The sequence below is a fragment of the Tachysurus fulvidraco genome, chromosome 25, assembly GCF_022655615.1.
Source record: "Tachysurus fulvidraco isolate hzauxx_2018 chromosome 25, HZAU_PFXX_2.0, whole genome shotgun sequence".
NCBI classification, from domain to species: domain Eukaryota; kingdom Metazoa; phylum Chordata; class Actinopteri; order Siluriformes; family Bagridae; genus Tachysurus; species Tachysurus fulvidraco.
This window is the reverse complement of record NC_062542.1, coordinates 13,324,744-13,337,414: the sequence shown is the minus strand read 5'-3', so window position 1 is coordinate 13,337,414 and position 12,671 is coordinate 13,324,744. Positions and strand designations below refer to the sequence as shown.

At 37.7% G+C, this 12,671-nt stretch overlaps 1 protein-coding gene across 2 annotated transcripts in view; it reads left to right on the top strand.

Moving 5' to 3' along the window:
- The window catches only part of LOC113660693 (contactin-associated protein-like 2), a 138,816-nt gene that overhangs the window by 90,813 nt on the left and 35,332 nt on the right, over positions 1-12,671 (top strand). For both annotated transcript variants that reach the window (XM_047808900.1, XM_047808901.1), the window contains exon 13: positions 313-513. In XM_047808900.1, the coding sequence (XP_047664856.1) occupies positions 313-513 (201 nt within the window). The remainder of the gene's footprint in view (positions 1-312; positions 514-12,671) is intronic.

Sequence of the window (12,671 nt, the reverse complement as noted above, 5' to 3'; positions counted from 1 at the left end):
AGTGATTAATGAATACCACTTTGCAGTGCTCACTGGGAAATCCACTGTGGATTATTATTAGCTACGTGTTTAAACCAAATAGCACACCGCAGACAAAACAACAAACATTTTCACTCCTCGAGTCAAGCCAAACAGATGCTTAGACTAAACAATCCAGACTTGGAGCAGTGGACAGGTGCAAATTTAATATTTACCTCTGGTATTTTCATGTTTCTCGAATGCGTCCACACTGACCGCTTGTGCTCATATTAAGGGTGTATTTGAAACATTAATGCAATTCAAACCCTTGTAATGGCTATGCTGTATTTCCAGAGGATAAGGTGTGGACGACGATAGTGAACGACCTGCTGCCTCAGACAGCCGTATCAGGTTCGAGCAGAGACACACGCACTGTGCTGCAGCTGAACTACAGCGCCAACATGGAGCAGATCAGCGCAATTACAGATGTCGCCGAGCACTGCGAGCAACACGTCACCTACACCTGCCTCTCATCACGCCTATTCAGTACCCCAGGTATGGAGAGGAAGAGAGAGAGTGTGTGTCTCATCCATCCATCCATCCATCCATCCATCTATCCATCTATCTATCTATCTATCTATCTATCTATCTATCTATCTATCTATCTATCTATCTATAACTGTCCAGAGTTGGTGTGCCTGGAATAAAGATACAACAAATTTAGTTCAGAGTGTTCACTGTTCAGAGTCAAGCTGCAACTTTTTACAACCACGGTGAACAGAAAACCATCTCCAAAGCAGCTGGATTACAAGTATAACAGAAGACCACATTACGTTCCACTCCTTGAGCCAAGAGCAGTGTCTGATTCTACAGCAGACTCAGTGTGCATCTCAATCTGCTTAGCTTTCAGGGTGTCAGCTGTCATCTCAATCTGCTTAGCATTTTAAAGGGTGTTTTATTAAAAAAGTCCTACAATGCACCACAAAACCAGCGAGCATCAATGCTCACTCACTATTTGCTTTTACGAGAAATGATGTCATATTTTCTGACGACGAGCTCTCAACCAACTTTGTCTACAAATGTAAGTAGCTTGTTAGCTCAATGTTGTAGCTCTGAAATGAAAGCTAGTTTTAACTGTATTTGACATTCTGTATGCAGTTTGTTTGAGTCTAATGACTCTGAAGTGTTTATTGATTTTAAATCCACTTGCTAGACTACAATCTAATCAGACAAACCTGTTGCACATAAACAAACACGGTAGAACTGCTCGCTAATTCATATTATCCATAACATATCATTTTGGGAACGTTTTCAAAAATATATATATATATATATATATATATATATATATATATATATATATATATATATATATATATACGCTGCTTGTCTTAGCTCTCACCTGCATCTCTGAAGCCAGAATCAGAGTCTTTTCTGTCAAAACGGCTGTCTACTGTGCTTCCTGCTCACTGTGACGTCAGTTTTAATTACAGAAATCCCAAGAGACACAATAAATTTATCTTCAGCCTCCTAACGTTAATGATGTACTTATTATTAAAGGTGTTATTTAAAAGTATGTTCAAATGTTCAACAGTACACGCTTGCTGTAGAGGTTGCGACCCAGATCATGCTAACAAGGTAGTTAATGATCACACTATGCTAATCTCAAATAAAATGGCAGCCGTTACCCGTTAAAATTGTATATTTGCATTGATTCCACTCGATTTTTAAAAGTGTCGCGTTAACAAGACATTTCTATGGTTATTTAAGTGCCAGATTGTGCCTTGGGCACAAACTTAATGATCCAGCTTGGGGATAAAAAAACAGGATTGACACTAAATCTTCAGTCTGAAATAAGCCTAGTGCATAGTTTTACTCATTACATTTAAGAGCCAAGCCTACTGTGCATTGCATAAGTATTTGCCTTCTTTACCCCCTAAACATTTGTTATTGCCTACATTTTGTACTTTTACAAAGTGGAACGTTTTAGTTTTATTTGTTTTTTTTTAAAGGTAGTCAAATTTTGTTTACATTATATGCAATAAGTCTATTTTTTTTATTGTGACATATACAGTAGGTAAATTAGACAAGACAAAAAACCGACTCCTCGTCCCCAGCAGCCAAGCCCAAAAAACAAGAACTATTTGGCTGTAATAAGACCTGGGATATATTTCTATCAGCATCGCATTTCTGGATCCTGATTTATTTAATTATTTTTATTTATTTTTTATGCTTAAGACTGTTACATAAGCTACCACCCACAGGCATGTTACGTGACTCTGCATAGTCATGCGTCAGAAGTAACCTTTTACTGGAACGAAAATGACTTTTTTTTTTTTTTTTCATAAGTATAATTTTTTTTTATTGTCATTTACCCATGTTTATTGGTTAAATGTTTGTGTTTAAGTGAAGTGTTCATAATTACCATGTTATTCAGACATTGTACAGTATTAGTCTTAGTTGTTTGGACTTTTGTATTTTGGAGTTTTGCTCTCTTGCTTTCGTGTGATGAATACCCAGAAGGGCAGCAATGTTGATTGGGCTCTGTGGCTGCAGTTTGCCACATGTGCTCCAGATGGTTCTACAAAACACAAAACTGCTTTATCAACAACAAAAGACGCTCCTTTATCAGCATGGTCAGCTTTGTTGTTTGTGTGTGTGTGTGTGTGTGTGTGTGTGTGTGTGTGTGTGTGTGTGTGTGTGTGTGTGTGTGTGTGTGTGTGTGTGTGTGTGTGTGTGTGTGTGTGTGTGTGTGTGTGTGTGTGTGTGTGTGTGTGTGTGTGTGTGTGTGTGTTGGCACATCATTGACGGATGCTCACTTTGAATATAAAATGCCTGCCTTTATGTTTGTGCTGGTGTTTTGTTTTGTGTTTTCGTTTCTGTTTACTCAGACCTACAATTTCTCTTCTTGGACTTCTTGTATCGATTTGTGTCTAGCAATTATCATTTGCAACTCCTAGACATTCATGATTGATATCCTCGTCCTGTTAAACACTTGTTTTGTGCTGTAATGGGAAAACAATCAATGATGTTATATGGTGATGAAGTTAGCCCACCCAATGTGATTATTTTACTGTAACAAAGACACACTCGAGATGTTTCTTACCGTTAAAAACACTGCAATATTAAAATAAACAAAATTCTTAAATTAAAATAAATTGGTTTCTGCGTTAGTTAAAGAACACATCTTGTATTATCAGTTTATACACCAGAATTCATCGAGCTTTACATTATTACTACATGAATTGATCACGTTTACTCTATCATCATTTTATCTAGACATTAGAAACCAGATTAAGTTTAGTGTAAGCTACAGTATCATATGAAATCATGTGTTGTTAAGAAATGTTATGTTATAATGTAAACTGTACGTAAAATCTAACTGACCACTTTTATTTTCAGTGTCGCTTTAGGGTGCTTTCACACCTGCCTTGTTTAGTTCGGTTGAATCGTACCAGAGTTCGATTGCTCATTTGGTGCGGTTCATTTGGGCAGGTGAGAACGCAACAATCAGACTCTGGTGCGCACCAAAAGCGGACCAAACAAGCGTACCGAGACCTCCTTGAAGAGGTGGTCTCGGTACGCTTTCAAACGAACTCTGGTATGGTTCGTTTGTGGTGAGAACACGATCCGAGTTCGAATAGACCTAACTGCAAAAAGTATTGCGCATTTTGGACTAAACCGGCTGCCGTAGTGGGTCGTTGGCAATATTTTCGTAAGATGAGCATGTCACAGTTTCGCAAAAGTAATGCTCGCCGCCTCCTGAAGTGTCTTACGATGCGTCTTCGCCGATTGCAGTGCATTAAAATTATATTTTCAAGCCACATCTGCGCTTCATTCTGAAAATTAAGACTTTGCATAGAATGCTGTATACAAGTGATGTAGTAGATTAAAACCACGAACATAATTGCAGCATGCAGTCGTCTCTCCATGGTGTACTGTATGCTGTATTTTCCTCTTTTTATTAACTTCCGGAGTTTCATTGAAATTTCCCGCACGTTTTTTCTGATCAATCGAGAAGCAGTTTAGGAAATATGCTCAAAGACATGTGGCCAATGAGTGATGTGGATGTTATCACATGACTGCATTTTGGTTCGTTTCAACTGGTGCGGATCAGAACGATCGATGTGGTGTGAAAAGGAACCAAAACTGCTAAAAAGCTGCAATGTATCGTTTTTTTGCTTTTGGTCCGGACCAAATGAACCGAACTATAGGTGTGAAAGCACCCTAATTTTATGTTGTGGTTGTGTTAAACAATTTATAGCTGTATTTAAATTCTGGAACGTAGACCTATTTTTATAGCGCTTTTAACAATAGACATTGTCTCAGAGCAGCTTTACAGAACATAAGATAAATACTACAAAAAGTTTAATATTATACAAAAAAATAATATTATAAAAAGAGTTTAAGATTAACATTACACTTATATTTAAATGTGTTATCCCCAACGAGAAGCTGAGGTGACTATAATGAGGAAAAACGCACTTAGATGGAAGATGAAGAAGCCTTGAGAGGAACCAGACTCAAAAGTGAACCACATCCTCATTTGGGTGACATTAGAGTGTGTGATTATAAGCTATTATGTTTTATTATGAAAAATGTCCTTTCTACAGTCACATACAGTCTGACAATTGTGTACTAATTACTGTAGGAGGTTGTTGTCCTCAAAGACCACATCGAGTTAGCAACTTCTCTTTGAATGACTGAAATTTTCAGAAAACAGAATCCAACTGGAGCTTGTACATCTCTAAATGCCTCACGCACCCAGAACACGTCACCATATTAAAGATTATGGGTCCTTGTATGTTTCTATATAGAATACTATAGAACTATATAGAAACAATAATGTATTAGAACATGCTCATGGATATAAGCCTGTAATTCGACTTATGTGCATTAACACACTGCTAATTAGCCCAAATGAACTCGTTTCATCTCATTTCTAAACACTGTTCTACAACTCGGATGATGTAATGAACCGTGTGTGAATCAGCACATTGTTAATCACTGCTTGGTAACATTTCATTAACGTGGAACACACAAAGGAGACAAAACCCAGCAGATGGAAATGTAATGTGGATTTTCTCTTCAAAACTGTATTCTGACCTGGCAGTGTGTTTGTACCACTGGAAACCATCAGGATTGTCTATAGTCTGCAGTTGGGTTTAAGGTATACTGTATATGCTCTGAGAATCTTTTGTGCATGGGGATTTTTTAATTGGCAGTTTGTTTAGTTAAACTTTGTTCAGTTTTATCAGTATGGACGGCATTTCAGGCCGAGTGCTCCAGAAACATTATTTTTTTTAAAAAGTGAATATCTCAGAAGATGTTTTCATCTTCAGCACATGTTTTTGTTGTTTTTGGAGTGCTTATGGATCAATCAATCAATCAATCAATCAATCAATCAATCAATCAATCAATCAATCAATCAATCAATCAGTCAATCAATCAATCAATGAACCAATCAACCAACCAATCAGTCAATCAATTAATTAATTAATCAACTAACCAACCAACCAATCAATCAATCAATCAATCAAAAAATCAGACAATTAATTAATTTATCAACCAACCAATCAATCAATCAACCCCATGGTGAAACAAAGCCACTGCATGGAAAAATCTCCCTCATGGAACGGAGCCCTCTTTTGGTAAAAGCTTCCTGTCAGGAAAAGCATGGCTGAAAAAAACAAGCATTTTTCTAAACAGGTGAAAATCATGTTATTTTGTGATTAGCATCAAAGTTTACTAAAAACAATGGACTACAAGTGTTTTATAGTCAGCTTGATTAAAAGCTGTGGCACATCAGAGCACACTGATATTGAATAGCATGCATCAGTAGTCATTTAAGGCCATGAATCTTTTTTTTTTTATGTTCTCCCTGCTCTGAAAAGCGTTTAGCTTAACCATGACACATTTCAAAAAGCTATTTTCTTCACCAAACCGCATATTTCCGAGTGCAACCGATGTCAGAGAAGCGTCTGAACCCCGCACCATGGACTAATAGAAAAACTGTCCATGTTAATCTCTCTGACAGTAATGCCATCTGTATTGAGAGGATCAGACAGCAGACCGAGTGCAAAATGAACATTTATTCAAGTTTACGTCTTCTCCTCAATGACAAAAAAAACACTCTGACTGTCGCCAAGACTTCAAGTCGTGTTGAGCGGAGCCTTTACTTTAACCGTTTGAAAGATGTATCACAATTTGAAAACAGCACAAGTCTGAGGTTGTTTCCATTTCGCATATACTCAGATCCAACAGAGGAATAGAGCATTTCATTGCCAGTTCGAGCCAGTTCATTGGCTATAAAACATTTGTATTGAGATATCAGATCTGTGCATCTAGACAACAGCAGTTTATTGATGTAATTCATCTAAATGAGCCTTTTTCCTCATAATGACTGCTGTAATAGTTAACCTTACAAGCAATCTGTACAAACAACCCCTTAGCAGATTTCTATGATGAATCTGAAGCATTTGTATGGAAGCCTCAATATCTCACATATACTGTACAGTACAGAACAGTAAAAGACTTCATCACATATCTCAGCTTCTTAGATAGGAGTTAGAATGCATAGCCAGGCATAATGCAGCACCCTTGAAGCAGAGAGGGTTAATGACCTTGGTGGTGCTGTGGCATGAACCTCAACCTTCCAATTAGTGATTAAACCATCACTCAATGTTCTGAGCACCTTTATGCAGGATCTGGGGTAGTCCAGGACTCTGGTTGGGAACCTTTGCCTTAAGATGCATACAATAATCTAGTAAGGGCACTGTGGTGTGTTTTCTGTTTATACTGGACAGGATGCTTGCTGTTTATACTGGGTAGGAGAAACCAGCATGAAACTTGGCATGGTTTGGTCCTGTCCAGTATAAGCAGCAAGCACAGCACAGTACCTATATACACATACACACATATAGTTGCACCCTCCCATCAGGACACACACAAACACACTGCATTTGTAGAAGTGGAGCTGTGATGAATGTAGCACCTCAGGGATTTGGCTTGCTGTGTGTGTGTGTGTGTGTGTGTGTGTGTGTGTGTGTGTGTGTGTGTGTGTGTGTGTGTGTGTGTGTGTGTGTGTGTGTGTGTCGGAGAAAGAGAGAGAGAGAAAGAGAGAGAACTAATTTGTCAAATCCATCTGCCACCTGTAATGTGTGTTGTGAGGAAGGAGCCACAGCTCTCTTCCTGCCAAACATCAGCCCACTGGCACGAAGGACGACAACAAAAAAGAAAAGCAGAGGGGAAAAAGGTGCATTACAAACATAAAGGCGAAATGCTGCGAAAAGAATGGAACAGAAGTTCAATAGTACATCCCCTGTTCACTATAAAACAATTGCTGTCTGGGGTCTTGGTTTCTTGCCCTATATATAGTATACTTCCATGGTGGAGATTAATCTACATGAAGCTTCAGCAAATATATGTTTTGATCTAATGTCCTTCACACACTGGTGATGATTTACAGCTGTTCCAGTAAATTACCATATCTCACACAGAGGTGTCAATACTTCCTCATTAACCTGTCAAAGCGTTGAAGCAAGTGGGCAGCAGGACACAGACAATGTAGATTAATACCCATAAGAAATTATTTTAATCCCGTTCTCCTTCCAGCTCAGGATTTACAGAGACATTAGTGTTTGTTTGAAATATTGTGTGTTGCCTGTAGTTTTTTTTCTTTCATTGTCCTTGTTAAACAGAATGGCTTGTTTACTTCATATAATGATACCGGTCATGTATTTTATTTTATTTTTCTTTGTTAAGGGTCTGTTAGCATCGGTAATCTGGAAGTTAGTGTCAATAAATCCTCCTCCTGCTCCTGGTTATTTAAAATTGAGCTGGAGATCACAGAATTAATAAAGATCTAAAATCCTCCACATTAGAGGTCTTAATCATCCCAGATTTCTACTACCTACATGCTCGGGCAGATTAAAGACAGACTTATTATATGGCTTATTAGAGCTAAGATGGTGTCCTGGATCACGAGCTTTGAGTGCCACACTGGTCCAGAGATTAAAGTCTTTGGATTCGTGATTATGATTTTATTAAGTTGAAGTACTTTTATGCAAATATAGCATTTTTTCTAGTGATAAGTAGCATCTCTGGAATAAAGATAAGTCATCAGTGCTTCATTTATTTTGAGGTTAACACGTATTATAACTGCTATATCAGTCTCCTGAAGACAAAAAAAAAAGAAAAGAAAACAGAAAAGTTACAGACTTATATCTGACCGTTAACACAGTCTGTAACTGGAGTCTCTTTCCACAAAGGTTAAAATAACATGTCATATTTAAATCTGTTTATGCGAAGCATCTGATATACAAGTCCATGAATAAGCCGTTACTTTAGAAACCGTAACATCTGAACAAACACGTTTAGTATAAACACCTTCTGTTCATTCAGATCTGACTCAACAATCCTGGGTTAAATGTAATTCATAGAGACTTTTTAAAATGTGGTGAGTTGCCATGGCGACCGTCTATGTCGTCCACGCGATTTAATACGTTCTGCGTTCCTGTAGATCGAGGATGAGAGACGAGGATTTGAGAGATCAAATATTTAGGCTCAGAAAGCAACAGGTATTACAAGCAACATGTTTCTGTAATGTAAACTGATATAAGGGATTTTTTTTTTTCGCTTTAATCACAAATTACACAGCTTTGTAATGTCTAGGATATGAGGTGTTAACTATAGTGCTGCTTTTGTTTGTATTAGATATCAGAACAGAACATTAATGAATGAATTAAAGACAAAGGTTCTCAGCTAGGGACACCTTTAAATAAATGTAAAAAAAAAAAATACAATCCTAAATTCGATTAAAATTCATTTTTATCACGATCGTCATTCGTGGTTCACTCGTTTTTATACCCTCGACTTTAAATCATGTGAAATCAAGTCAAGTCAAGTCAAGTCAAGTCAAGTCAAGTCACCTTTATTGTCACATCACCCCGGCACATGTGCCTTGGTGAGTGAAATTCTTGGGAGCGAGCTCCAGAAATTGCAGAACCATTTACATACAATAGTAGAAACATAAACAGAACATTTTACAGACAGGTTAGAAAAAATGTGCAATATGTTCAGTACCATTGAAATGTGGAAATTACAAATTACAGTAAAATACAGTAAGTTTGATGAATTTGCTAACGTAAAAGGCTTTAATTTCTGCTCTTATAAGCTCAAGATACTGATTAAATCGAAAAGCTGTTATTCAAATCATGTGCTGCGGTGATTCATCATGGTTTCTATACTTTACTTTTTGTATTCAATTCACATAAAAATTATTGATTGCATGTTTTTCCAATGCCAGAAGTTCAGGGTTAGGGATTTCGTGCGCTGTTTAGATGAGAAACAGTCTGTCTGTTTTGTAATGAGTTTCTCTTTAGACGGAGACAAACGCATAAGCGCGCCTTCACTGTATGTATGTGAACGTGTCTATGCGGTTTTTCACCCAAGCGTTCATTTAAAGAAAAATACATTTTACGAGGCCCTTTAGACTTTTTTTTTATTCCTATTCTTTTCTATTTACATGTGAAAGGGGTCGAGCTTGTGGATTTTTGTCAGAAGGCTATAAAAACAGAAAGCATTCTGTCCTCTGGCGTATTGATTTGAAGCAGTATTGAATGATTTGTGGTGTGCAAAGTTTGTAAAGTGTTCATCTGACAGAGAAAGGGCCAAGAAAAGCCTCACACCCTGTACTGTACATGTACTGTTCCCTTTCCTCTACTGTGTTTCTTTCACACGACGTCTCTGTTGTACTTTGGTGAACAGAAACCACTGTGTTGTCTACAAAGAATAAACATTCAGGTGTATTAGATTGTACTGTATAGTGGATGTCAGACTAAACTAAATCACCATGAAATAATCAATAATAATACAACACTGTGGCTTCTCAAATCTGATTTTGAATGTGTGGACTAATTTTCTGTAGCAGCAACTCTGAAAATACTTCACGTTTGCGAGGTTTGTATACTTAATTATTTCACATTTATACATGGACTTGAACGGTGGGCGCTCGTCATGAACGGTTTATGACATGGTGACTGTTTTGTCTTTTAGTGATCTGACATACTTTTAATCTGTTTAGTTAACAGAGTGGGAAGATGTGGATGAATGGTTAGAGAGTTTGACTCCTAACCCTAAGGTTGTGGGTTCGAGTCTCTGGCCGGCTACGACTGAGGTGCCCTTGAGCAAGGCACCGAATCCCCTCCAACTGCTCCCCGGGCGCCGCAGCATAAATAGCTGCCCACTGCTCCGGGTGTGTGTTCACGGTGTGTGTGTGTGTGTGTGTGTGTGTGTGTGTGTGTGTGTGTGTGTGTGTGTGTGTGTGTGTGTGTTCACTGCTGTGTGTGTGCACTTTGGATGGGTTAAATGCAGAGAACGAATTCTGAGTATGGCTCAACGTACTTAGCCGTATGTCACGTCACGTCACTTTCTTTCTTTCACTTTCTAAACAATACAACAGCAGGAAATGTTTTCAACACAGTACAAAAAATGTACTGTATATTATACAAATATTAATATAATACAAAAAAATCAAGATTGTTGTGGGACTTATATATAAATATGTTTGTATTTATCCCCAATGGGCATTTTCAAAGTTTGGGCAAAAAAAGCATTTAAAAGCCTGAAATAAATGCTTTTATAATCCAGTTTTTTTCCAGAGTTTTGTATTCAGGATCGTTCACTCCGTTTTTACTGTATCAGAGTTTACCTTTTTATTTATTTATTTCCTGGTGTTGGTCCTCACACAGTGTCAAGAGGCTGAGAAGGTTAGTTAAGACTTGTCGGACTTCATGTCCGTTAGGGTTCCCTGGATGTTTCCAAGACAACTGTGAGATACATCTCTCCAGTAGGTTGTAGGTTTGCTCTAGAATCCTTGACCAAAGGTTAAGTGACAGTAACTTGAAGGCATCATTATAAGATGGAACCTCATTTCTACATCCCGTGTTCACAGTTTTATACTTACCCATGTTTTTTTTTCCATGTGCCATTGTTTTGGTTCTAGTCTTGTCTCCACCACTTCTTCTCATTGGTTGATTAGCTTATTGTTTTCACCTCTTTTGTGACATTGATTAGCTTGCCTATGTATCCTAGAGAGATGTGCAATTTTCTCTGAAATGGGAATTTATTCCAACATTCTATTGAATGCCAAGATCAACTTAATGAGACAGAAGATCTCAGCTTGACTGGAATGAAAAACTTTACCCACAATCGAGCTTTGCAGATAAAACTAGACACCCCTGATATATGTATTGTGTTTGAGGAGCTTTATTGTAAATCTAAACCTTGTTTTCTTCTTTTTCTGTCTTCTGACTTCGGGGATATAATTTGTACATTGTGCTTTTTTTTTGTATTGTTAATTATATCCAGGATTGGACATAATATCCGAATATCTAGATTTTCAATATTTTATATTACTTTTATACAACAGTTAGTTCTTATTAAGGCGATGTTGGATCGTTGAGCTGTAAGGCAATGTGGGATCGATTTCAATTCACCCGGAACAAAGATAAATGAAAATTTCGGATGTATTGTGTCTGAAAAGTCACACTGAATATCAGCATATCTGTGATTACGAGGCCACAAGTCGATTGCGCCTTTAATCTTGCTTTGCTTCAAACTCCTAAAACAGGAATTAGAACTTTGCTTGATGAAACAACAGATTTCCATTACTTCCATTAATGCCCTAATATTGAATAAAGTGAGCATATTACATGAGTATTTTATTCAGTAATTTTCAACCATCCACTCTGTGGCTTGAAAAAAAAAATCCATTTTAATTCTAGAAGATTGGACAAATGATATACTGTACCTTGAACTGAGAAGAGAAAGTGTTTTGTTGAAAGTCCAGTCTCACATGAAGTGCTGGACTAAAATAAATAAATAAATAAATAAAACCTAGACGCGAGACTTGATCACAATAAGACCTGCCGCTTCATTTTCCTCCGTCAGGGAGTTATTATAAATAAAGCTTAAAGAAGTGATTTCACTGAGAAGCACAAGGGCATGTTTTACTGTTAGATTCGTGTGGCTTATCCAAGCTGTCCTCCATTTTATCCTGTAGTGAAAAAAACTGTCACGCCCCTATTTCTTTCTGAGATGCCTTCAGACAGAAATCGAGATCCCTGCAGTTCTGAACAGCATGTAGCTTTTCTCCAGCAAGTCTAAAGGCTAATCTTTTCACTCTGTGACTGCCCGCAACTCTCTACAGCTGGGCTAATCCCTAAATGCTTTCTCTATTTTCACCCTTTTCTTTTTACGGTGTCACCTTCAGAGACCACTTGAAGAGAATCCTATTTACTGACGTGAGACGAGAAAGGTGAACCTTCTCCCTGGAGATCCAGGAATACTCTCTTTTAAAACGATAAAAGAACTAGCGGTCACCTGCTTTCTGGTTATTACATCCAAACGTTTGCAAAATGATTATTCAAGGCTTCGTGCACTCTCTGGCTCTCTGATTCAGCTGAAAATAAAGGGCCACAGAGTCACTCCAAAGTGACTGCAGCCAGGATGTAGTTTGTAATAACTTCTGGAGATGGTTTTATATCCTCTGGAGGATTGAAATGTCTTCTTGCTGAAGTTTAGGAGTGTGTAGTCTGTCATAAAATGTCATAAAAAACCTGGTTCTCATATTTTTGAATATTTTGCAGAACATTCTCAAGGACCGCCACATTACCTTTATGATTCTCAGAGAGCTACTCTGCTCCGTGGAT